The 27,847-nt window shown below is 46.2% G+C and overlaps 1 protein-coding gene across 1 annotated transcript; it reads left to right on the forward strand.

The window, feature by feature from the left end:
• The first annotated feature begins 3,700 nt into the window (after nt 1–3,700).
• On the forward strand, nt 3,701–25,283 carry LOC138666706 (protein HEXIM1-like). The gene is made up of 2 exons (XM_069754893.1): nt 3,701–3,760; nt 24,723–25,283. The coding sequence occupies exons 1-2, from the start codon at nt 3,701–3,703 to the stop codon at nt 25,281–25,283; spliced, it is 621 nt and encodes a 206-aa protein (XP_069610994.1).
• Nucleotides 25,284–27,847: the final 2,564 nt, after the last annotated feature.

A 27,847-nucleotide genomic window follows, 5' to 3' on the forward strand; every position in this document is an offset into this window, starting at 1 on the left:
ACCACTGCCAGGTCTTCAGCCTCAACACAGCATTTCGCCACTGCCGGGTCTTCAGCTTCAAAATTGCAATTCGCCAATGCCGGGATTTCAGCCTCAAAACTGCAATTCGCCAATGCCAGGTCATAAGCTTCAAAACTGTAATTCATCAATGCTGGGTCTTCAGCCTTAAAAACTGCAATTCTCCATTGTAGATTCGTCAGCCTCAACACTGCAAATCAACACTGCAGGTTCTTCAGGCTCAACACTGCTATTCTACATTGTAGATTCTTTAGCCTCAACAATGCAATTTGTCACTGCCGGGTCTTCAGCCTCAAAACTGCAATTTGCCAATGCCGGGTCTTCAGCCTCAAAACTGCAATTCGCCAATGCCGAGCCTTCAGCCTCAACAAGGCAACTCAGTGCATAGGCAAACAGTATGGGAGTAGAGAAAAACAATTGGATATAGATATAAAACTTAACTTTTACTCGGTAGTATAAAAAATATACAATACATATATTAAATAAAAAGGAAAAAACACCTTAGTGCCACGGTGAACCCTATACCAACACAAGAATGGGAAAGAGAAAAGTACAACAACAAATATAAAAGTACTGATGCTGCTAGGTGGTCACCACCTGTGACCTTTATAAAGTACAGCTGGCAGCCTTATGTAGCGATATCACACTTTATTAGAGTACACACTTGCCACATAGTGCGAAAGGGCTATGCATATGGTATCCAACAATACCCATTATAATCATATGCAGATTCATCCCTGTCTGCACCATACCCATTACCCATATGGTCCCATAGAAGTATACCCCTATCAAAATAAATCATTTCTTGCTCTCTGGGGTTATAACTATACTTAACAGTCCCTTGGGATGTATAATTGTTGGTTGAAAGTAACTGGCATATGTCAAAAAACCAACAAACGTGTAACCAATGTCAGAGGCTACTTATTCCCATACATGTGGGTACATTTCGCTGCTGTCAGTACATGCAATAGCGTGCTGTAGAGGCTTAAACTATGAGAATAAACCACCAAGATGCATCCATAAAAAATGGGATGCTGCCTCATCAAATATATCATGAGCATCCCTTATGGTCATATTGCATGGTAATAGTCTGTTATACACCAAACATTTTTTAAAGCCTCTGGCATGTGTAGATTTGCGTCATATTTATAACCATTTAATATGGAAAGATCTCACCCCGCTTGTCACTAGATTCCTCAGGAGCTGTGGAGTGACGATCAAGCCTCTGTATAAATACGGCATCTCCAGACAGTATGGGAGTACCAACTTCCTAATAATAATAATAATTTTTATTTATATAGCGCCAACATATTCCGCAGCACTTTACAATAAGCGGGGACATGTACAGACAATAAATTCGGTACGAGTTAAGACAATTTAAACAGTGACATTAGGAGTGAGGTCCCTGCTCGCAAGCTTACAATCTACATGGAAATGGGGGGACACAATAGGTGAAAAGTGCTTGTTATTTCAGGTCTGGCAATTATAATAAATAGGGATTTTCATATAAAGCTGCATGATCCGGTCATCAGCCCGTGTATTTAAGTGCAATAATCAAGTATCAAGTGCAGTTATCATGTGCATGGAGGGTGTGGAGACAGATGAATAGTAGGGTGCAGATTCATATGCAGATAATATTTGGAAGGAGGGAACAGGACAAAGTTAGTTTACTGAGTAGCTGATGTGGTAGGCTTGTTTGAAGAGACGGGTTTTTAAAGTACGCTTGAATAGGTCGGGGCTAGGTATCGGTCTGATCATCAGTTTGATCTAATAATGGGAGCATTGCTTTCAGGAAGCCCTCCTGTATGTCTGTTCAAAGGGTCATTGGGGTGCGTCCAAATTTGGGGCAGGTGTTGCATTCACTGCATAGGCAAACAGTATGGGAGTACCTACTTCCTAATAATGAGAACATTGCTTTCAGGGGGCCATCCTGTAAGTCTGTTCAAAGGGTTATTGGGGTGCGTCTAAATTTGGGGCAAGGCAAGCCTTGCATTCACTTCATGGGCAAACAGTATGGGAGTACCAACTTCCTAATAATAGAAACATTGCTTTCAGGATGCCCTCCTGTATGTCTGTTCAAAGGGTTATTGGGGTGCGTCCACATTTGGGGCAGGTGTTGTATTCACTGCATAGGCAAACAGTATGGGAGTACCAACTTCCTAATAATGGGAACATTGCTTTCAGGGGGCCATCCTGCACGTCTGTTCAAAGGGTTATTGGGGTGCGTCTACATTTGGGACAGGTGTTGCATTTACTGCATAGGCAAACAATATGGGATTACCAACTTCCTATTAATGGGAACATTGGGGGCCATCCTGTACATCTGTTCAAAGGGTTATTGGAGTGCATCTAAATTTGGGGCAGGGCATGCCTTGCATTCACTTCATGGGCAAACAGTATGGGAGTACCAACTTCCTAATAATGGGAACATAGCTTTCAGGAGCCCCTCCTGTACATCTCTTCAAAGGAGTATTGGGGTGCCTCCAAATTTTGGGCAGCTCTGCCACTCACTGCACATGCAATAACAGTATAGGAGACCCACTGTTTAATTATGGAAACAACAAAGCTGGCTCTCTAAGAATAGTGAGGGCTAACTGCTGGCTCTTTAAGAATAGTAAAGGCTTCCAGAGGGGGGCTGTAATGGGCGCAGCTTGATGGAAGCCCCCACATGACTGCGTTGCCGAGAAGGGGGTTTGGAGTTTTTTGAATAAAAACAGGGATCGTAAGGGGATTGGTGGGAATTTTGAATAGGGGGTGTTCTTAGTGGAGGAAGGAGGCGGGGGCTGGAATAAGTGCGGGAAGGATCACTTGTGCGGTGAATCACGAGGAGAGAAGCAGCTACTCACCATGGCCTCCATAGACAGCCTCGTGGAGCAGCTGCGCAGGGAATCCAGGTCCAGGAGCGACGGATGGCTGGAGGAGCAGCTCACCAGGCTGCTGGGCGACTGCGGGAGCCGGGGCAGCAGGACCAGGAGGACACGGCCCCCAGAAAGGTTGTCCCCTGAGATTGCACCGCGCGGCAGGCGCAGGCCGTGGAGCCCCTCCGGGGACCCTGCGGGGGCTGTGGGACGCGGCGCGACCATCCCGCCCACTTCCCCCTCCGGCAGGAATCCACCCGGCGGCTCTGCCGGTGCAAGTCGGCGGCGTGGAGTGGGGACCAGTCAGGCGTGGCCCGAGGCCAGGGCCGCAACGGAAGCCAGGGCCGCACCGGAAGTGCGGCCTAGTCCAGGTAGCAGTGGAAGTGCGGCGCCCTCTAGTGGCGCTAGGAGCAGCCAGACCACAGCGCGGGCAGCGGCGGCAGCAGCGACAGGAGGAGCCAGGAGCCCAGCGACGCCAGCGGTGATGGGGAGTTCCAGGGCAGCGGTTGCAGCGGTGGGCTCACCTCCCCCAGGTGGGCCTGGCAGAGGCACCGGACGGCAGAGCAGGGCAACGGGCAGGCTGGCATCGGCAGTTCGGCTGGGCCCAGGACGCGGAGGTCGTGTGGCGGGTGCCGGTCGGTCCAGTATGGCAGGAGGCCGAAGTGGACTACAAACAGCCATCAGGTCACGATCCGCCAGGAGGTCCAGCGACAGGAGAGTTTCGCCAGTCTCGGTCCCCCCTGGTGACAAGGAGGCCAGGGGCGCGGGCCTGGGGCACCTCAGCGGCAGCGACGACCCCGGATCTGGGAGCAAGCATCCAGACGATGGCGAGCAGCGGGATTCCGGAGACACGGCTGGTGGGGACACAGCACCTGCGCAGCCTCGTGAGTATATGTCTATTCCTCTTTCGGTGCTGGGTACGGCGGGGTTAGTGGAGGGGGTAGGGGAGGCTGGTTCAGAGTTTCCTGGCGTTAGAGAGCTTTTGGCGGGTATGTCGCATATTTTGAGGAGATTGGACGCGGGGGCAGCAGGCAGTGTGGGAGGGTCACCCGCTGGGGCTTGGTTGGTGGATTCTGGTAACGCAGCCGGGGGGGGGGGGCCCTGGCGAGTTAGTGAGGTCTGGGGCTGCCGCGTCGGCTCAGGCAGCTGGGGTGTCAGTGTCGGTTCAAACGGAGACGGGTAAGAAGGATGAGGTAAAGTTGGACGATCGGGCAAAAGGGGAAGTTTATGTGTGCTTTGAGGGTCCCCTCGGTGCCCATCTAAAGAAGGAAGTGAAGGAGAAGATTTGGAAGGACGAATTTGTGGAGATTTTCTCCCTCCTCCCTTTGGAAAAATTTAATTTGGACAAAAGGGAAGAAAGATGATAGCAAAAAGGAGGAGGAAGAAAAAAGGCGTTGGCGCTTGATTCCACAAACGTTTGTAAATTGGCAACAGTCTTTTGCTATCTTGGCCAGTGTGATAGGAGAAAAATTCCCGGAGAATTGCTCGGGTCTTTTCTGTTATTTTGATTCTATTGGGGAGGCACATCGTACGTATGGGGGCCAGGCTTGGATGCGTTACGATGAACAATTTAGGCAGCGGAAGGCGGTTAGGCCCGAGATAAAATGGGATCAAAAGGACATTGGATTGTGGCTGAAGGTGATGGCCCCTGTGCGGTACGGGCAGTCCTTTCAAGGGGGTGGGGGGGTAGTAGTCAGCAGTCAGGACAAGGGGAAGGAGGAGGACAAGGGTCACAGGGGGCAAAAGAAAAAACGGGCATGTGCTGGCAGTTAAATGACGGCCAGTGCAAGTATGGCAATACCTGCAGGTTCAAGCACGTATGCTCCCATTGTAGCGGAGCCGAACACGGGGCTTCAAAATGTTTCAGAAAAGCAAGGGGCAAGCCGGCGGTGGGTAGCGGTCATGGGGGTGACGCCGGTGAGGCTTCCAAAGACGGCCCCTTGTCTAAGTAGATATCCGGACCGGTTGAAGGCGGTGGTTATTAGGGACGGTTTTGCTGAAGGTTTTAGGATTCCTCGCCCGAATCATGCGGTCCCCTTTTCTACAAAAAATCTGAGGTCAGCGAGTTTGCATGCGGATGTTGTTTCGAGTAAGTTAGCAAAAGAGGTGGAGATAGGGAGAATGGCGGGCCCGTTTAGTTCGCTGCCTATGGAAGGGGTGATTGTTTCTCCATTGGGGGTGGTGCCCAAGAAGGAGCCGAATAAGTTTCGTTTGATTCAGCATCTGTCGTACCCAAAAGGTTGTTCTGTTAGCGATGGCATTGCGGAGGAATTATGCTCGGTTGTATGTATGGAGCGGGGGCCTTGATGGCAAAGACAGACATCAAGTCTGCCTTTCGGCTTCTGCCGGTGCATCCGGAGAGCATTCCGTTACTAGGTTGTTTTTGGAATGGAGGTTTTTATTTGGACAGGTGTTTGCCGATGGGCTGTTCGATTTCTTGCTCATTGTTTGAAACTTTCAGTACCTTTCTGGAATGGGTTGTTAGAGACGTTTCTGATGTTCCTTCGGTCATTCATTACTTGGATGATTTTTTGTTTGTGGGTCCCCCGGACTCTGCGGTGTGCGGCAATTTATTGGCCACCATGGAATGGGTGGCCGGGCATTTCGGGGTCCCTTTGGCGCAGGAGAAAACAGAGGGCCCCTGTACGGTTTTAAGTTTTCTCGGGATTCTTATCGATTCTAGAAAGATGGAGTGCAGGTTGCCTGATGACAAATTGTTGTTGCTGAAGCAGGAGGTGTCCAGAATCAGAAAATTGAGGAAAGTGTTAGGGCTAGCGGAACGCACCAAATATTAAGACAGATAGAGTATGGTGCGTTCGCAGTCCGGGGTCCACCGTGCAGAGATGGAACCTGCTGCCAAGTAACGACGGACTATATGGCGGTACTCATAAGTATACACACGTGGGTTAAACTTCACCCAACGTGAAGGAAGCGATCCTGTTGCGTCACAGGACCGCGGTACCGCACATAGAGCGCGAGCAAGTAGTCAGCGAACTCAACCCCAACTAGGATTGAAGTCCGATTAGACCCTTGCTGGCATAACACCGCAACTGGGTGTGTAAAGAAACTAAATACGATTTTAAGGCACAAGAGTGCATGCGGTGCCGCACTGACGAACGCCACTAACCACCCAGGCTTGGGTATGGAAAGCACATAGGAAGTGCACGGCGCCGTACTGGCGGTCACAGCAACTGGACGCTGTAATGTGTGATTTGTGCTGTAGGCTAAGTCGGGCACTAGATAGCAACCATACACCTTCCGCGAACAGACATTCAATAGGGTAGGGGTATCCAAGGACGACTTGCACTCACAACATACACACATTAACAATTGTACACTAGCGCATGGCCGTGCGGTCATGCGCAGTTTATATAGTTGCAGCACAGGAAGTGGCCACAGAAACTTTTCCCTTCCAAGACCTGCCAAGAGGACCAATGGAATGTGCTGCAGAGCCTGAGCACATGACCCTCGATCTCCAACGGGAGATCTTGCCCTGGGCATGCTCAGTGTGTGCAGACAAGGACTTAGTCCCAGAGAAGTCCGCTCGCTGCTGACCAGCACTGACTTTAATGGCAGAAGCTGAAGAAGCAGCAGTAACTCTCTGTACAGCGTGAGACTGAGCAAGACGCTGGGACCGACGTCCCTGCTGAGCAGATTCCACTGCGGCTGGATAAGAATGGGAGACCGCAGCGGAGATGGCTCGAGATTCCCCCTGTGCAGAAGCAGGAACTCGAGACCTAACATTGCCCCCCCTGCTAGGGCCCCCCCCTCCTTGGGCCTCGCTACGCTCGAAGGCAGCAATGAGCTGTGGGGCCCGAATGTTTTCAGCAGGCTCCCATGACCTGTCCTCTGGGCCATAACCCTTCCAATCCACCAGATAGAACTTTTTGCCGCGTACCACCTTGCACCCCAAAATAGTGTTCACCTCATAATCGTCCGTAGACGAACCCGATGTCCTGGCAGATGACTCGGAAAACCGGGACATGTATACGGGTTTCAAGAGGGACACATGAAAGGTGTCGGTGATACCCAAGCGTGGAGGAAGAGCCAAACGGTAGACCCCAGGATTAACTTGTTCGAGAACCTTGTAGGGACCCAAGTAGCGAGGAGCAAACTTAGTGGACTCACCTCGCAGCCTGATGTTACGGGCGGAGAGCCACACCAAGTCGACAGGAGCAAAGGTCGGAGCAGGATGCCGATGAACATCGGCGGAGGACCTCATTCTCTCCTTGGAGGCCCGAATGGCATCCTGCGTGCGGTCCCAAATGTCCCGTGCCTCCACAGCCCAGTCTGCCACCCTGGAGTCAGCAGAAGACACAGGCATGGGCACAGGAACACGCGGATGCTGGCCGTAATTTAGGAGGAATGGAGTCTGACTGGTAGAGTCGGCTACGGCATTGTTAAGTGCAAACTCTGCCCACGGTAGCAAGGATGCCCAGTCATCCTGCCTGGCAGAAACAAAATGTCGTAAATATGTGACCAAGGTCTGGTTGGCCCTCTCTACCAACCCATTCGTCTCGGGATGATATGCCGAAGAGAGATTCAACTCAATACTGAGTAGACGACAAAGCTCTCTCCAGAATCGAGACGCAAACTGGGGACCCCGGTCACTAACAATTTTGTCTGGCATACCGTGTAGGCGAAATATATGCTTGACGAACAAGACAGCCAACGCCCGTGCAGAAGGTAGCCGTGGAAGAGGCACCAAGTGCACCATTTTGGAAAAATGGTCGGCGATCACCCAGATAATGGTGCAGTTACGAGACTTGGGTAAGCCCACCACAAAGTCCATCCCGACCATCTCCCAGGGCCTGTCCGCCACCGGCAGAGGATAAAGCAAACCAGCTGGCCGTTGCCGAGGAGTCTTGTTCTTGGCGCAAGAGACACACGCCCGAACATACTCTGCGACATCACGAGCCATATGCGGCCACCAGTACGTCCTCGCCAGTAACTCAGATGTCCTTTTGGTACCAAAATGTCCACCCACCCTGGACGAGTGTGCCCAAGAGAGAACCTCCGGTCGCAAATTGGATGGAACAAAAGTCTTGCCCGGGGGCACAGACTCTAGCGAAACCAGGACCTCAGTTCTCAAGCTCTCGGTGGGGACAATAAGTCGAGGCTCCTCCTCCTCCTCCGCAGATGACACAATGGAGCGAGAGAGAGCGTCGGCCCGAATGTTCTTCTCCCCAGAAAGTAAATGGAGGGTGAAATGAAACCGGGAGAAGAATAAGGACCATCTGGCCTGGCGAGAATTCAACCGCTGGGCTGTCTGCAGGTACACCAAATTTTTATGGTCTGTGAAGACTTGGAAGGGAAAACGTGCACCCTCCAAGAGATGTCTCCACTCCGAGAAAGCCAACTTCATGGGTAGCAACTCCCTGTCCCCGATGGAATAATTCCTCTCTGCTGGTGAGAAGGTCTTGGAGAAAAAGAAGCAAGGATGCTTCCGACCTTGAGCATCCTTTTGGAAGAGGACTGCTCCAGCACCAACAGAAGAGGCATCCACCTCCATGATAAATGGCTTATCAACATCGGGGCGATGTAGGATGGGAGCGCTAGCGAAATGTGACTTTATAGAGTTAAAGGCCTTGGAGACCTCCTCAGACCACAATTTGGGATTCGCCCCCTTCTTGGTGAGGACAACCAAGGGAGCTACCAAAGTTGAGAAGTGCGGAATGAACTGGCGATAATAATTAATGAACCCCATAAAGCGCTGCACCGCTTTAAGAGAATGGGGTTCCTGCCAGTCCATCACAGCCTGTAGTTTGGCAGGATCCATAGCCAATCCCTGAGCTGAGATGATGTAGCCTAGGAAAGGTAAGGACTCCTGCTCAAACATACACTTCTCCAACTTGGCATACAGGGAGTTTGCCCGTAGGAGGTCGAAGACTTTGCAAACATCTCTCCGGTGGGAGTCAATATCTGGAGAGTAGATGAGAATATCATCCAGATAGACTACGACCGAGGTGGAAAGCATATCCCGGAAGATATCATTCACAAAGTCTTGGAAAACGGCTGGGGCATTACAGAGCCCGAAGGGCATCACCAGATATTCATAGTGCCCTGACTTTTGGATATGGGATGGACCCCACTCCTTCTTAAAACCACCATAACTACTGTAAACCTAGGTACTAAAATAAATACACAAAACACATTATTTTGGTTGTCAAAATGGCCACAGCTTTTATTCAAATCACAGGATTAAATAATCACAGTAGGAGTCAGGTGGAGTGCTAGTACATTGGGATTCACAAGTACTGCGATATCCCCAGCTGTCTGACATACAGCACCAGGACAGACAGCCATAAAGGGGCGGCACGCACTGGCTTGCCATTCAAGCAGAGCCAGTAAACTTTCAGGGCACCAATGACCCTATTATCCTCACCCTGTGCTTAACCACTGTGCCCGCCCCTGATTGATGTTACCATTACAACGTCCTTGAGGCTGGCCACCAAAGCCGAGCCTGCTCACCACCATGAGGTTTTACATCCTCTATTAGTTAAAATGAGTCCACCTTAACTTGTCTGCAACTTCCACCTGACTCCTAAACCGCAAAGCCGTGACGGGTTATAAATTCCAAGTCTCATTTGACACTTTTTTTTTTTTTTTTTTTTTTTTTTTATAATTAAATCATTTTTGCAAACTTAAAAATTAGGAGTCCCTGCAAAAGCATTAATGGGACTAAACTTGGCAAACCCCCGACTCACAAAGAGTCATCCTACAGCGCTCAGGAGAGGAAAAAACCCCTGTGGAGGAAACCTCCAGGGAACCATGGCTGAAGGATTGCCCTTCCCTTGGGCTTAGAAGGTTGCCACAAATAATAACTCTTTATAGCCAATATACAATTGAACCTGGTACAAGATATACAATGACAAATTCAAAAATACAATAAAGCATTTATCATTATACAAGCAATAATTAAAAAGTGTAAGGACAGAGATTATAAACAGGGCGGGAGGGCGGGTAATGTTTCCTCCTGTCCATCGTGTGAGAGAAAGAGGGAGAGCCAGAGTTGCCTCCCCTATATAAGCCCCACCCTCCTCACAGTAATACACCAGGCACAAACATCTAAACTCCTTCCTCTTAAAGCAACATCACTCTTGTTTAAAATCTACACTGCAATACAAACAAAGGCTGCAGGAGTTCTCAGTCCACCCATCCCCAAGTCATGTCCACCTCCGTCTAGTCTCCGGTGGTTTCTATCCCTGGTGTTAAAAGCCGTCTTCCATTCGTCCCCCTCACGGATGCGAATCAGGTTGTAAGCACCCCGCAGATCTAGTTTAGTAAATACCCTTGCTCCCCGAAGCCTATCGAAGAGCTCAGATATCAATGGCAAAGGATACTTGTTCTTAACGGTGATGGCGTTAAGACCCCTGTAGTCTATGCATGGACGCAATTCTCCATTCTTCTTCTGCACGAAGAAGAACCCTGCCCCAGCAGGTGACACTGACTTCCTAATGAATCCTCTTGCCAGATTTTCCTGGATGTACTGTGACATTGCCTCCGTCTCCGGGAGAGATAGCGGATAGGCTCGACCCCGGGAAGGCTCAGCACCAGGCAGGAGATCAATAGGACAGTCATAGGGGCGATGGGGCGGAAGGATCTCCGCCGCCTTTTTGGAGAACACGTCTGCATAAGACCAATACTGCTTGGGGAGAGAGGAAAGATCTGCGGGTACCTCTGTAGTAGCAACCTGAACGCACTCCCTCTGACACCTACCCCCACAAGATTCGCCCCATCCCAGGATTCTGCCAGAGGACCACTCGATATGAGGAGAGTGGTACCGTAGCCAAGGTATTCCCAACAGGACCTCATCAATTCTCTCAGGAATGACGAGCAGAGATATAATCTCCTGATGAGATGGCGACATGGACAGAGTAAAAGGGATGGTCTGGTGTGTTATCTGTGAGGGCAGTGCCGACCCATTTACCACTCGTACCGTTACTGGTTGAGCTAGCATAATCAGGGGTATTGCGTGACATTGGGCGAAGGCAGAAGACATAAAATTGCCCTCCGCCCCAGAATCCACGCAGAGCTCTACCGAGTGGGAGAATGAGCCTATAGTAATTGTCCCCTTAAAGGACAATTTAGAGGCAAACGTCGCCGTGTTTAGTGTACCTCCACCTACTACCACTAAACGCTGACGTTTCCTCGATCGCAGAGAACATCTGGTGGCTAGATGTCCTGACTGCTGGCAAACATGACAGACCTTGAGTGCACAAGCGGTCCGGGACTTAGATCCCGCTTGTGACACTTCTATGGCCTCATGTGACTCAGGAACCAGGACCGGAGATTCCAGAGGTTTGGCGAAGGTAGGAGCCAGCCGAAACCTCTGCCTACACTGGGCTCGCTCTAACCTCCGCTCGTTAAAACGGAGGTCAATTCGAGTGGAGACAGTTATTAACTCCTCCAGTGTGGCAGGAATCTCCCTAGTGGCCAGAGCGTCCTTAACGTGGTCAGCCAGGCCCCTCCAAAATATGGGGATAAGAGCTTTATCCGACCAATCCAGCTCAGAAGCTAAAGTGCGGAATTGGACGGTGAATTGACTGACCAAGGACTCACCCTGAGTTAATGCCAGTAGTTGGAGCGCCGTATCATGGGTGACTTGAGGTCCTAAAAAGACCTGTTTCAGAGTGCTCAGAAACAGCGGAGCACTCTGCACCACATGATCGCCACGCTCCCACAGCGGCGTAGCCCATTCCAACGCCCTGTCCGACAAAAGAGACACTATAAATCCCACTTTAGCCCGCTCTGTGGGAAAACGTGCAGCCAGGAGCTCGAGGTGAATAGAGCACTGACTCACAAATCCCCTACAAAACTTGCTATCACCAGAAAATTTTTCTGGCAGCGGGAGGCGAGAAAATGTCAGAGCAGGGGTGGCAATGGACAGGGTTGCTGCAGCCACGCTAGCAGCCTGTACAGCAACCGCGGTAACATCCACAGCTGAGGTTGCGCTCTCAAGAGCCGCCAACCTACCCTCCAGCTGCTGGATATACCGCAAGGATTGCTGTTTGTCCGTCATTACTAGCCAGACCCTGGCGCTAGTGTAATGTTAGGGCTAGCGGAACGCACCAAATATTAAGACAGATAGAGTATGGTGCGTTCGCAGTCCGGGGTCCACCGTGCAGAGATGGAACCTGCTGCCAAGTAACGACGGACTATATGGCGGTACTCATAAGTATACACACGTGGGTTAAACTTCACCCAACGTGAAGGAAGCGATCCTGTTGCGTCACAGGACCGCGGTACCGCACATAGAGCGCGAGCAAGTAGTCAGCGAACTCAACCCCAACTAGGATTGAAGTCCGATTAGACCCTTGCTGGCATAACACCGCAACTGGGTGTGTAAAGAAACTAAATACGATTTTAAGGCACAAGAGTGCATGCGGTGCCGCACTGACGAACGCCACTAACCACCCAGGCTTGGGTATGGAAAGCACAGAGGAAGTGCACGGCGCCGTACTGGCGGTCACAGCAACTGGACGCTGTAATGTGTGATTTGTGCTGTAGGCTAAGTCGGGCGCTAGATAGCAACCATACACCTTCCGCGAACAGACATTCAATAGGGTAGTGGTATCCAAGGACGACTTGCACTCACAACATACACACATTAACAATTGTACACTAGCGCATGGCCGTGCGGTCATGCGCAGTTTATATAGTTGCAGCACAGGAAGTGGCCACAGAAACTTTGCCCTTCCAAGACCTGCCAAGAGGACCAATGGAATGTGCTGCAGAGCCTGAGCACATGACCCTCGATCTCCAACGGGAGATCTTGCCCTGGGCATGCTCAGTGTGTGCAGACAAGGACTTAGTCCCAGAAAAGTCCGCTTGCTGCTGACCAGCACTGACTATAATGGCAGAAGCTGAAGAAGCAGCAGTAACTCTCTGTACAGCGTGAGACTGAGCAAGACGCTGGGACCGACGTCCCTGCTGAGCAGACTCCACTGCGGCTGGATAAGAATGGGAGACCGCAGCGGAGATGGCTCGAGATTCCCCCTGTGCAGAAGCGGGAACTCAAGACCTAACAGAAAGTGATGTTGAAGGAGTTGCAGTCGTTGCTAGGTTGCCTGAATTTTGCGTGCCGGATCATGCCTATGGGCCGGATTTTTTGCCGAAGGTTGTCCAGGGCTATGGCGGGAGTCCGTGCAGCTCATCATTTCATACGTTTGAGCAGGGAGCACAGGGATGATCTGTTGGTTTGGCAGCGTTTCCTGGAGAATTATAATGGCAGGGCATTGATTCAGCAGGAGGATTTGAACGTCTTTGATTGTGAAATTTATACGGACGCAGCACGGGGAGCCGGTTATGGGGCCTACTGCGGAGGCAAATGGAGTGTGGCCGGAAGAGTGGCGGCAAAACGGGCTTACCAAAAATTTGGAATTGTTGGAGTTGTTCCCAATTGTGGTGGCAGCGTTTATTTGGGGCGATATTTTTAAGGATCGCCGGGTACGCTTTCATTGCGATAACTTGAGTGTCGTGTCAGTTATCAACAGTTTATCTTCTTCTTCTCCCCCCATGATCAGGTTGGTTACGGAATTGGTGTTGAGGTGTTTGGAATTGAATTCGTGGATTTCGGCGGTGCACGTGCCAGGTGTCCAAAACACTGTAGCCGATGCTTTATCTTGTTTGCAGTGGGATCGATTCCGGGAACTGGCGCCAGATTTGGAACCTACAGGAGCGGGATGTCCTTCGCATCTGTGGCAGATTGTTGCGGACGGGGAGTTCATTTGATACAGGCCTCACTGTCGAGCCGGACGTGGTCGGATTATGAAGCGGCATGGGAGATGTGGGAAGGTTGGTTCGTCCAATGCGGCCCAGTTGAGTCTGACGGCGATAGGACTATGGCTTTGCTGGCATTGATGGGTAAGGCGGCCGAATGGGGATGGTCCGTGTCGAGGTTAAACAAAGTTATTGCGGGTCTGGCCTTTGGTTTTCGTTTGCAAGGTTCAGCTGATGTGACAAAAGATTTTTGATAAGGCAGGCTTTGAAGGGTTTCAGGAAAGGCAATGTGTCTTTTGATAAGCGTAGGCCGATTTCTTTTGGGATGCTGGAATGGCTCGGGGAGGCTTTGGGCGGTATTTGTAGTTCTCAGTTTGAGGTTTTATTGTTTCGGTTAGCTTTTTCTTTCGCGTTCTTCGGGGCTTTGCGCATGAGGGAGCTGGTGTCCCCGAATAAAGATAAGGCGGGTGGTCTGTTAGCGGAAGATGTTGACTTTTGGGCAGGGGGTATTGTTTTTTGGATCAGGCGTTCTAAGACTGATCAGCTCGGTAGGGGTAGGCGAGTGGTGCTGGGAAGAGTTGGCGGTAGCGGGATGTGCCCGCAGCACTGTTTGGAGTCTTACTGGCGTCTGTGGCCGCTGAAGGCAGGCCCTTTGTTACGACACCAGAACGGGGAATTCTTGTCACGCTTCCAATTTACGGCGCTGTTGAAGAGGGGTTTGGGATCGCTGGGTGCTGACCCGAGGAATTTCGGGTTGCACTCGTTTCGAATTGGTGCTGCGTCCGAGGCTGATGATCTGGGCTTGGGCGCTGATGTGATCAAGAGAATAGGCAGATGGAGTTCGAATCGTTATCTGTCTTATGTTAGGCATTAAGTCTGAGGGTGATGGCGGCGAGCTATGTTATGGTGTTAATCATTGTTATGTTTTTTCAGGTCGAACCTCCCTCCTAGCCTGGATTGTCGGACATTCATTTGTTCACTGGGGTGCGCTTCGGGCGGATGCCAGGCCAAATGGTAGGCAATTAGGCTTTGTACGGGATTCGGTGGTTATTAGATGGTTGGGATTTCGGGGTATGTTATGGCGGAGTTTGTTGGCGGAAGTTGCCAATGCCGCCAGACGTGACCGACCCCCGGACATTTTTGATTCGAGACATCCGTTTTGATTTTCTAAGGTTGTGGGTATCTTTCCCGGGTGTTGTGACGGTTTGGTTGGACATTATTGTTTGTTTTAATAAAATGGCCGCTGTGGCCAAATTATCCAAAGAAATTTACGTGTTGTGTTTTAATTTTAATGTTTAGCAGGAGGAGGGGAGAATGGTGTCCTGGGGATGGGGGGGGTTAGGAAGATTGGGTACGGAGAAGACCCAGTTTTGGCGATATGCGGTCAAGAGGGGGGGCTGTAATGGGCGCAGCTTGATGGAAGCCCCCACATGACTGCGTTGCCGAGAAGTGGGTTTGGAGTTTTTTGAATAAAAACAGGGATCGTAAGGGGATTGGTGGGAATTTTGAATAGGGGGTGTTCTAAGTGGAGGAAGGAGGCGGGGGCTGGAATAGGTGCGGGAAGGATCACTTGTGCGGTGAATCACGAGGAGAGAAGCCCACCCTCCCTCCCTTTTTTCGTATCAGTTTGAGTGAACAGTTTTTGATGGGGGGTAGCCAGGGAGTGGGTTTTTTTCGGTTTTAGTCAGTTCATTTTCAGAGGGGAGTTTTCGTTAACATTGTCACAGTGGCAGGTTGGCGGGGGGGTGGGGTTCTTGGAGGTGGTGATGATGTTTTACGGGGTTGATCTGGCTTTTGTTTACGGGCTCTGGATGGGGAGTTTACCTCGGGAGCTTTGGGGTTTGGTTTGCCCGAAATGGGTTACATGGTGCCCTTGAGCTGGTGGTTACGGCTGAGGGTAAAGAAGTGTTTGGTTTTTAAAGTTTGGTGGTGGCTTTATGCCTATTTTTGAGCCAGATTTCTTAGCCCCAAGAACCCTCCCCTCAAGGTTTTTTACATATGGTATATATGTTGTTATTCATGTTATTGTTTGTTTTAATAAAATGGCCGCTGTGGCCAAATTATCCAAAGAATTTTACGTGTTGTGTTTTAATTTTAATGTTTAGCAGGAGGAGGGGAGAATGGTGTCCTGGGGATGGGGGGGGGGGGGGTTAGGAAGATTGGGTACGGAGAAGACACAGTTTTGGCGATACGCGGTCATGATGGCCCTATAAAATTAGGCTTTGTGTCTTTCAGGCCATGTGCACACGCTGCGGATTTTGCTGCGGATCCGCAGCATTTCCGCAGCAGTTTCCCATGCGTTTACAGTACCATGTAAACCTATGGGAAACGCAATCCGCAGTGCACATGCTGAGGAAAAAAATGCGTGGAAAGGTAGCGGTTTATTTTCCGCAGCATGTAAATTCTTTGTGCGGATTCCGCAGTGGTTTTACACCTGCTCCATAATAGAAAACCGCAGTGGAAAGCGCACAAAATCCGCAGTAAATCCGCAGTAAAAACGCAGTGTTTTTGCCCTGCAGATTTATCAAATCCGCTGCAGAATAATCCGCAGTGGACCACTTCTACGTGTGCACATACCCTCAGAGTATCTCCTGCAAAAATGAAACAGGATGTGTCTGATGATGTGTCACACACCACATGGCCAGATAAGATTGTAAAATATTGTAATGACAGTTCCCAGTGAATGCATTTGTCTTGGTTGAAAGCAATGATAAAGTTCAAAAACATATCAAAAACGCTACTTGTGAACATAGCCCAAAGTGTGTTGGAGCATTTTTGTTTTTGGCTATTTATTTTGCCTTATATACAAATCATAATCCTAGAAAGGATGCTTCTTAAAATACTTCCCAGGAAAATCAATTTTGGTCTTGTTTTTGTATGTTTTATTGTGAGTCTATATAAATGGCGTAAGACTCTGACTACATTGTTCACAGCAAAGACCGGGGAGCCAGAAGTCCTTCCAGGGGTGTTTCCCATGCTGTCCCCTTATCAATTGATCACTGTTTCATAATTTCTAGTCCCTCTAAAGACTCCCGAAGGAGCCGTAGTAAAATTGCTTGAGTTTCCCATAGACTTACATTGGGCTCGTTGCTTGGGTCAAGCACCCGAGCATTACAATATCGAGCATTACAATATGCTCGACTCAAGCAACGAGCACCCATCACTAATCAATATATAAAAAGAATCTGGTAGGTGAATGTTGTAAAGAGAAAAAAGTCAAAATACCAGAATTACGTTTATTTTGTCACTGCAACATTGGGATAAAATGCAAGTAGTAAATAGGATATGCAAATTGTTTCTTTTATTTGGGTACATCATTATTGATCTCTCTGATCATATGCACTGTGTGTCTATATGATTTAATTTTTATTAGTATATATATTTTTTACTATTATTACTCAGGTCACACATTACGTTGAGTTTTCTCACATTATTTAACTGGGCACCAAAGTAGTTAAAAATTCAAATATATTTTAATTTTAATTTTTATATAATTTTTTTTATGAGTGGTGTGCTTATAATTCCTAGGGGAAATATTATAAATAGATTCAATCCTGTTAACTTGACGCAAAATTGTTCTTTTTTCTATATACATATTTTTTATGCATATCTTGATACATGCACAATCTTTGAATGCTGTTGTATTGTCATAGTATTTCTTAACCCCTTAAGCCCCAAGGGTGGTTTGCACGTTAATGACCGGGCCAATTTTTACAATTCTGACCACTGTCCCTTTATGAGGTTTTAACTCTGGAACACTTCAACGGATCTTGGCGATTCTGACATTGTTTTTTCGTGACACATTGTACTTCATGATAGTGGTAACATTTCTTCGATATAACTTGGAAAATGGAAATTTGGAGAAAATTTTGAAAATTTTGCAATTTTCCAACTTTGAATTTTTATGCCCTTAAATCACAGAGATATGTCACACAAAATAATTAATAAGTAACATTTCCCATATGGGAACCACAATTTTTTTTGTTAGGGAGTTATAAGGGTTAAAAGTTGACCAGCAATTGATCATTTTTACAACACCAATATTTTTTAGGGACCACATCACATTTGAAGTCATTTTGAGGGGGCTATATGATAGAAAATAACCAAGTGTGACACCATTCTATAAACTGCACCCCTCAAGGTGCTCGAAACCACATTCAAGAAGTTTATTAACCCTTCAGGTGTTTTACAGGAATTTTTGGAATGTTTAAAAAAAAATTAACATTTAACTTTTTTCGCAAAAAATTTATTTCAGCTCCAATTTGTTTTATTTTACCAAGGGTAACAGGAGAAAATGGACCCCAAAAGTTGTTGTGCCATTTGTTCTGAGTACGCCGATACCCAACATGTGGGGGTAAACCACTGTTTGGGTGCATGGCAGAGCTCAGAAGGGAAGGAGCGCCGTTTGACTCTTCAATGCAAAATTGACTGGAATTGAGATGGGACGCCTTGTTGCGTTTGGAGAGCCCCTGATTTGCCTAAACATTGAAACCCCCACAAGTGACACCATTTTGGAAAGTAGACCCCCTAAGGAACTTATCTAGCTGTGTTTTGACAACTTTGAACCCCCAAGTGTTTCACTACAGTTTGTAATGCAGAGCCGTGAAAATAAACATTCTTTTTTTTTTTCACAAAAATTATTTTTTAGCCCCCGGTTTTCTATTTTCCCAAGGGTAACAGGAGAAATTCGACCCCAAAAGTTGTTATCCAATTTGTCCTTAGTACACTAATACCCCATACGTGGGAGGGAACCACCGTTTGGGGGCATGGCAGAGCTCGGAAGGGAAGGAGCACCATTTGGAATGCAGACTTAGATGGATTGGTCTGCAGGCGTCACGTTGCATTTGCAAAGCCCCCGATGCACCTAAACAGTAGAAACCCCCCCCAGAAGTGGCAACATTTTGGAAACTAGACCCCACAAGGAACTAGATGTGTTGTGAGAACTTGAAACCCAAAGTGTTTCACTACAGTTTATAACGCAGAGTCGTGAAAATTAAAATTTATTTTTTTTTCCACAAAAATGTATTTTTAGCCCCCAAAATTTTAATTTTCCCAAGGGTAACAAGAGAAATTGGACCCCAATAGTTGTTGTCCAATTTGTCCTGAGTATGCTGGTACCCCATATGTTGGGGTAAACCCCTGTATGAGCGCATGGGAGAGCTCGGAATGGAAAGACCACTGTTTTACTTTTTCAACGCAGAATTGGCTGGAATTGAGATTGGATGCCATGTTGGGTTAGGAGAGCCCTGATGTGCCTAAACAGTGGAAACCCCCAATTCTAACTGAAACCCTATGCCAAACACACCCCTAACCCTAATCCCAACCATAAGTCTAACCACACCTCTAACCCTGACACACCCTAACCCTAATCCCAACCGTAAATGTAATCCAAACCCTAACCCTAACTTTAGCCCCAACCCTAACTTTAGCCCCAACCCTAACCCTAACTTTAGCCCCAGCCCTATCTCTAACTTTAGCCCCAACCCTAACTGTAGCCCTAACCCTAGCCCCAAACCTAACCCTAGCCCCAACCCTAACCCCAACCCTAGCCCCAACTCTAGCCCTAACCTTAGCCCTAACCCTAGCCCCAACCCTAACCCTATCCCTAACCCCAACCCTAACCCCAACCCTAATCCCAAACCTAACCCTAGCCCTAACCCCAACCCTAACCCTAGCCCTAACCCTAATGGGAAAATGGAAATAAATACATTTTTTTAATTTATGTTTTTATGTTTCCCTAACTAAAGTGGTGATGAAGGGGGTTTTATTTACTTTTATAGCAGGTTTTTTAGCGGATTTTTATGATTGGCAGCTGTCACATACTAAAAGACGCTTTTTATTGCAAAAAATATTTTTTCGTTACCACATTTTGAGACCTATACATTTTCCATATTTTGGTCCACAGAGTCATGTGAGGTCTTGTTTTTTGCAGGACGAGTTGACGTTTTTATTGGTAACATTTTTGGGCATTTTTATTCCGATTTTTGTGAGGCAGAATGACCAAAACCCAGCTATTCATGAATTTCTTTTTTTTTTTTTGGGGGGGGGGGGGGCGCTATTATACGATAAAAACTATTCTATAGAAAAAATAATTACTTTTGCATCGCTTTATTCTGTGGACTGTAATTTTTTTATTTTTTCGCTGATGATGCTGTATGGCAGCTCGTTTTTTGTGGGACAAGATGACGTTTTCAGTGGTACCATTGTTATTTATATCCATCTTTTTGATTGCGTGTTATTCCATTTTGCGTGTTATTCCATTTTTTGTTCGGTGGTATGATAATAAAGCGTTGTTTTTTGCCTGTTTTTTTTTTTTTTACAGTATTCACTGAAGGGTTTAACTAGTGGAACAGTTTTATAGGTCAGGTCGTTATGGACGCGGCGATACTAAATATGTGTACTTTTATTGTTTTTTTTTTATTTAGATAAAGAAATGTATTTATGGGAACAATATATTTTAATTTATTTATTTATTTAGGAATATTTTTTTTTTACACATCTAAAAAAAATTTTTTTACTTTTTTACTTTGTCCCAGGGGGGACATCACTGTATAGTGACAGATCGCTGATCTGACACTTTGCAGAGCACTGTGTCAGATCAGCGATCTGGCATGCCCTGCTCCTGGCCACCTTCTTGCAGGACCCGGGAGTAGCACCACGGCCATTTTGGATCCGGGGCCTGCAGGGAGGAGATGCTCGGTACAAGGTGAGCACATCGCCTTGTACTGATCGTCTCAGGGAAGCCCGCAGGGAGACTCCTCCCTGTGCGATGCTTCCCTATGCCCCAGAACACTGCGATCATGTTTGATCGCAGTGTGCCAGGGGTTAATGTGCCGGGGGCGGTCCATCACCGCTCCTGGCACATAGTGCCGAATGTCAGCTGCGATAGTCAGCTGACACCTGGCTGCAATCGGCCGCGCTCCCAACGTGAGCGCGGCCGATCGCATATGACGTACTATCCCATCACTGGGAGTTAGATCCCAGGTCACCTCGATGGGATAGTACGTCATATGGAATTAAGGGGTTAATAAAAATACATCTTATTGCACATTCCTTGTTATGGTGGTTCTTGGTTCTATTGTATAAGTGGTTTCCACTTAAACTTTAAGGCGATTCTAGGTATTTGAGCATTTTTTTATATATAAAAATATTGATTTTATTGGGTATCTCTAAAGTCATGGACAAAAATTTTGAGAATGAGACAAATATTAATTTTTCCAAAGTCTACTGCTTCATTTTTTCTAATGGCAATTTGCATATACTCCTGAATTTCAGAGTGACCAGCTTAACAGCAATTACTGTACTTGCAAAGTCAATATTTGCCCAGAAAATGAACTTTAACCCCCAAAACACATTTCAACATCATTGCAGTCCTGCCTTAAAAGGAGCAGCTAACATCGTTTTATTGATTGATCCATTAACACAGGTGTGGGTGTTGATGAGGACAGGGCTGGCGATCAATCAGTCATGATTAAGTAAGAATGACATCACTGGACACTTTAAAAGGAGGCTGGTGCTTGGTATCATTGTTTCTCTTCAGTTAACCATGGTTATCTCTAAAGAAACACGTGCAGCCATCATTGCACTGCACAAAAATGGCCTATCAGGGAAGAGTATTGCAGCTACAAAGATTGCACCTCAGTCAACAATCTATTGCATCATCAAGAACTTCAAGGAGAGAGCTTCCATTGTTGTCAAAAAGGTGCCCAAGAAAGACCAGCAAGCGCCAGGACCGTATCTTAAAACTGTTTCAGCTGCGGGATCGGACTACCAGCAGTGCCGAGCTTGCTCAGGAATGGCAGCAGGCTGGTGTGAGTGCTTCTGCACGCACTGTGAGGCGGAGACTCTTTGAGCAAGGCCTGGTTTCAAGGAGGGCAGCAAAGAAGCCACTTCTCTCCAGAAAAAATATCAGGGACCGACTGATATTCTGCAAAAGGTACAGGGAGTGGACTGCTGAGGACTGGGGCAAAGTAATTTACTCTGATTAATCCCCTTTTCGATTGTTTGGGACATCTGGAAAACAGCTTATTCGGACAAGAAAAGGTGAGCGCTACCACCAGTCTTGTCTCATGCCAACTGTAAAGCATCCTGAAACCATTCATGTGTGGGGTTGCTTCTCAGCCAAGGGAATCGGCTCACTCACAGTCTTGCCTAAAAACACAGCCATGAATAAAGAATGGTACCAGAATGTCCTCCAAGAGCAACTTCTCCCAACCGTCTAAGAGCAGTTTGGCACCCAACAATGCCTTTTCCAGCATGATGGAGCACCTTGCCATAAAGCAAAGGTGATAACTAAATGGCCCATGGAACAAAACATAGAGATTTTGGGTCCATGGCCTGGAAACTCCCCAAATCTTAATCCCATTGAGAACTTGTGGTCAATCATCAAGAGACGGGTGGACAAACAAAAACCAACAAATTCTGGCAAAATGCAAGCATTGATTATGCAAGAATGAACTGCTATCAGTCAGGATTTGGTCCAGAAGTTGATTGAGAGCATGCCAAGGAGAATTGCAGAGGTCTTGAAGAAGAAGGGTTAACACTGCAAATATTGACTTTCTGCATTAACTCATTCTAACTGTCAATATAACCTATTGGTACTCATAATATGATTTCAATTATATTTCTTTATGTGATATAAACATCAGACAAACACTAATAAAAACCAGAGGGCAGCAGATCATGTGAAAATATAATTTTGGTGTCATTCTCAAAACATTTGGCCATGACTGTATATAATACCATTGGATATCATTCTTTATGTTTATCTAATAAATTTCCTGTGTTCTGCACAGGCCCTTCTTGCCGCAAATATGGATTTTAGGACCAGGGAACTGTCCTGGCAGGGACAGATTAATGGGGTATTTGGCAATAACAACACTATGATGGCAAATAATGGTGGTATACAATCTGATGGTCTTTTCAATATTATTAAAAATCTGACATATAGAAGAACACATTCCTGGTGGAATCGTGCATTCTTAGAAAATTATATCCAAAGGCAACTCATTCCAAGAGGCCTGCGGATTCAAATTACACCTTCTTTCCAGATTGCTGATGAAGATTTTATAAAGAAATGGGAGACTATTTGCAATGAGACATCAAAAAAATTAATGGAGTTATTGATTCCGCATAATATAAGAACTTTCACTGAGATTGACAAATCCCTGGAGGAGGCCCTAAAAAACGCTAAAGGGAACCTCACTACGAAACAATTTGAAACAATTAACCCACAATTGGAGAAATATATAAACCAATGGGTTAAGGACATACAGTCTAAACAAATTAACAAATTACTCAGAGACCAAAGAGATCTCACGAATGGAAGAACTTATAGATGGCGTAAATCCCCAACGTAGAGAAATGGATAGTGAGCGGACTATGTCAACATCCTCCATTACAGATAATGGGGACATTTCTTGTGCCTCCTCTTCCGCCTCTATTTCAACCTCAATTGTATCTACCCCTAAAAGGAAGCGGGAGCCACGCTATATACCTTCAAAACGCAACTTCAGATATTCTCCTGAAAATACTAAAAATAATAACAAGGTAATTAATCTAAGTTCTCATATTTTTTCACAAACTGAGGTTGATGTTTTGCATAAAGGTTTGATGTTTTCCCTGACGGCAAATTTTGATAAATTTACTGCCATCAAAGATTTACATTTATTTGCAAGGAAATTGATTTTTAAACGTCACTTCCATAATGAGGATATATCTAGACTGTTTCCTACAGAGGCAGAACAGGAGGCACTAAACGCATTGGAGGAATTAGCACGGGAACATAATGAACCTGAGAGAGGTGAGATCCCTAGTTCTATGCAGCCACGTTCACGCAAGTTTCCACCCTTGTTGTCTAGTCGCACCCTTGAGGTTTTTGTAAAAACTGTAAGCAAGGATTTTGATAAAATCCCACGCTACCCAAATGTTACCAATTTGAACAACAAAGAACAAAATTGTTTGAAAAGATTGCAAGGAATGTGTGATGTTATATTCAAACCGGCCGACAAGGACGGAAATATTGTGGTTTGGCGTAAATCAATGTATGAGACTGAAGCTCTCAGACAGCTAAAAAATAACATCTGTTAAAAAACCTAACTTTTAATCCACTTGAGAAATACCGTAGTGAACTTTTGGGCATCCTGAGCGAGGCAAGGGATAATGGAGTGATTTCTAAAGACCTATTTACGGCCCTTCAAACTGTAGAACCTGTGGTACCTACAGTACATTGTATTTACTACCTAAAATTCATAAGAATCTCACTACCCCGCCAGAGAGACCAATCATCTCTGGATGTGGTAACTACAGTATCTAGACAACATCAACAAATTTAAAAATTCCAGGTTACACCCATTTGGTTTTACAGCTTTATTCTAGACTGATTTTGCTGACAAATTTCTTAAAAACGTTACCATAACCATCTATGTCCCATTAGCAGAGGTGTTTTTACCACAGAGGCATTCTATTGTTGAAGAAGGGGGATCTTTCCAAATTTGGACCATCCAGAGCGATCATTGCTATGGAGCCTCTAATTTTCTATATATAACACAGTCCATTACATATAGGCACTCATTACAACAGTGCTAGTAACTCTGTGCCCCCTGCATCCTATTGCATACATCATATATGACTTTATCTGTAAGATCCAAGACTGTTTTTTCTTAAAATATCACCACAATTTATACCATTTTGACAAGATAGAGGATTTTGTAGAATTAGTCCATGCTGCTGATCAGCGTAAGTATATTGACCCTATTTAAAGGAATCATTTGAGCACAAATTTTGGGACTTTTGGCATTTTCCCACCTGCCCCAACCAGATCTCAATAGCTCATGAGCAGTAAAGGTGTGGCGATGCCTGCTCAATAAATTCTTTAAAATTTAGGCCAATGTAATTACAAAAAACTTCCATGAAGGTGCACGTCAGTGATTGGAGAAGCCTAATTCATTAAGTGGCATGTTCTTCTTAATAAATTAGGTGCAACTTACTTCATCACACCTCTTTAGGCATGATAACTACAGTATCTAGAGAACATCAACAAATTTATAGATTCCAGGTTACAACCATTGGTGGAGGAATTACCGTCATTCATTAAGGACACTAATGAATTCCTTAAAAAAATAGTTGGCCTCTGAGTCTCAGAGGGCATCTAGGATGAGGGCTGAAATGTTCGCCAAAGGGCAGCCGGTGGCCCCTTATAATACCACCCAGTTCCTGATGGACTACCACAACGAGGAGGAACCTGACCTGTGCCCCTCTCAGCGGAGAGGTATTGCTTCTCTCTCAACCCTCCATGCCAACTCTTTTGCCAAAGGGGACAGCACAGAGGAGGATGTGGAGGAAGAGGATGATGGGACTGGTAGTAATGGCATGGAGAGTGATGATGGGATCGAGTTTTTACAAAAGGACTTTTCTGAGACCTATGAGAAATACCATGCGGAAAGCTTGCAGGACATGAGCAAGCAGGAGCTGATCCGGGAGTACCTGGAGCTGGAGAAGTGCTTGAGTCGTATGGAAGTAGAGAACAATCGCCTGAGGCTCAAGGAGATCAGCACCATCCAGGTGGCCGGCACCCAAGGCTCCCGGATCCGGGACCTGGAGATGAAACTGGAGAAGCTGAAGGAAGAACACTGCCACCTCCTGTGGGAGAGGGAGCAAGTGGTGACAGATCCCTCAGGACACTGATCCCATGGCAGTAAGTTGCTGCATTATCTAATATATAAAGCTGAATGTGTGTGTGTATGTGTGTATGTATGTATGTATGTATGTATGTATGTGTGTATGTCCGGGATTGGCATCTGCACCGTCGCAGCTACAGCCACAAAATTTTGCACAGTCACACGTCTGGGCCCCGGGAGCTTCATAGGCTATGTTGTAAGGCGAAATTTTAACCCCGCGCATTCCAATTCACCAGACAATTTTGCCCTCATCTACATAATGGGGGAAAAAGTGAAAGGAAAAGTGTTAGAGGCGTCGCAGCTACAGCCACAAAATTTTGCACAGTCACACGTCTGGACCCTGAGAGCATCATAGGCTATGTTGTGAGGTGAAATTTTAACCCCGCGTTTTCCAATTCATCTAACAATTTTGCCCCTATCTACATAATGGGGAAAAAGTGAAAGGAAAAGTGTTGGAGGCAAATTGACAGCTGCCAGATGTGAACAAAGGGGACTTAAAAAGAGCGATGGCGCCAAAGAGTATATATCGTACAGTTGCTAAGGTGGGGCCCCGACATGGGATGCTCACCACACTCGGGGATATGAACATACACAAAAGGCGTCACAAACTACCACATGCTTGAACACATATACCACCCTCAGCACACATTTCACCACACATACACCAACCTCGCCACATAAAAGTCAAAACACAAAAGTCGCCGCTCAAAACTCGCCACGCACAAAACTCGCCACAAGCAAAACTAGGCTCACGCAAAACTCGCCACACGTGCAAAACTCACCTCATGGAAAACTCGCCACACGCAAAACTTGCACATGCGGAAAAATTGCCACATGCACAAAAGTTGCAACACATGCAAAAGTTGCCAAAACTTGCACATACTCAAAAGGCACCAGACATAAAACTCACCACGCGCAAAACTCGCCATGCGCAAAACTTGCTGCACACAACTTGCTACACTAACCTGTCACATGCAACTCGACACACAAAAAGTTGCTACACGCATGTCGCCACACAAAACTCATCTCACAAAAGTTGCTATATGCATGTCGCCACATGCAACTCAACACACGCAACTTGACACATGAAACTCGCCCTAAAACACACACAATTCTGGTAGTATCCTTTAAAAATAAAAATCTGATTAATAAGCAGACAAACTACAAGAGCAACAAATGTACCATTTAGGAAATACGGCAGCACTGTCAGTCACATGACCTGTCTATTATGTGTATGTGTGAGCTAATATATACTGCCAGGGGGGAGGGCTTCCTGTTGGCTGGGGATTTATCAGGCTGTCAATTTAGCTTACAAATACTGAGGTAAAAATACTGACCAAATAACGTGTGAACGCGGTCTAATACAAGAGATGACACACAGATATATACTATATACAGGAGGAGATGGCACACAGGTATATACTATATACAGGAGAGATGACACACAGGTATATACTATATACAGGAAGAGATGACACACAGGTATATACTATATACAGGAGGAGATGACACACAGGTATATACTATATACAGGAGGAGATGACATACAGGTATATACTATATACAGGAGGAGATGACATACAGGTATATACTATATACAGAAGGAGATGACACACAGGTATATACTATATACAGGAGGAGATGACACACACACACATACTATATACAGGGGAGATGACACACGTATATACTATATACAGGAGGAGATGACATACAGGTATATACTATATACAGGAGGACATGACACACAGGTATATACTATATACAGGAGGAGATGACATACAGGTATATACTATATACAGGAGGAGATGACAACCTGGTATATACTATATACAGGGGAGATGACACACAGGTATATACTATATACAGTGGAGATGACACACAGGTATATACTATATACAGGAGGAGATGACATACCGGTATATACTATATACTGGAGGAGATGACACACAGGTATATACTATATACAGGAGCAGATGATACACAGGTATATACTATATACAGGAGGAGATGACTTACAGGTACATACTATACACAGGAGGAGATGACACACGTATATACTATATACAAGAGGAGATGACATACAGGTATATACTATATAAAAGAGGAGATGACACATAGGTATATAGAGGAGGAGATGACATACAGCAGGTATATAGTATATACAGGGGAGATGACATATAGGTATATACTATATACAGGAGATGACATACAGGTATATATTATATATAGGAGGAGATGATATACAGGTATACAGTATATACAGAAGAGATGACATACAGGTATATAATATATACAGGAGGAGATGACACATGGGTATATACAATATACAGGAGGAGATGACATACAGCAGGTATATACTATTTACAGGGGAGATGACATACAGGTATATACAATATACAAGAGAAGACATACAGGTGTATACTATATATAAGGGAGATGACAAACATGTATATACTGAGGTGAAAATGAGGGGTGTGAGGTGAAAATGAAAAGGTGTGAGTGCAAAATGAGAGGAGTGAGGGAAAATAGTGGAGTGATCGAAAAATGACAGATGTGAGGTCAAAATGA

Source organism: Ranitomeya imitator, chromosome 2, assembly GCF_032444005.1.
Source record: "Ranitomeya imitator isolate aRanImi1 chromosome 2, aRanImi1.pri, whole genome shotgun sequence".
Lineage (NCBI taxonomy): Eukaryota > Metazoa > Chordata > Amphibia > Anura > Dendrobatidae > Ranitomeya > Ranitomeya imitator.

Coding starts and splice junctions, on each gene's coding strand:
- LOC138666706 (XM_069754893.1), top strand. CDS start 3,701: ATGGCGAGCAGCGGGATTCCGGAGACACGGCTGGTGGGGACACAGCAC. Junction 3,761..24,722: donor CACAGCACCTGCGCAGCCTC/GTGAGTATATGT, acceptor TTAAAAAAATAG/TTGGCCTCTGAGTCTCAGAG.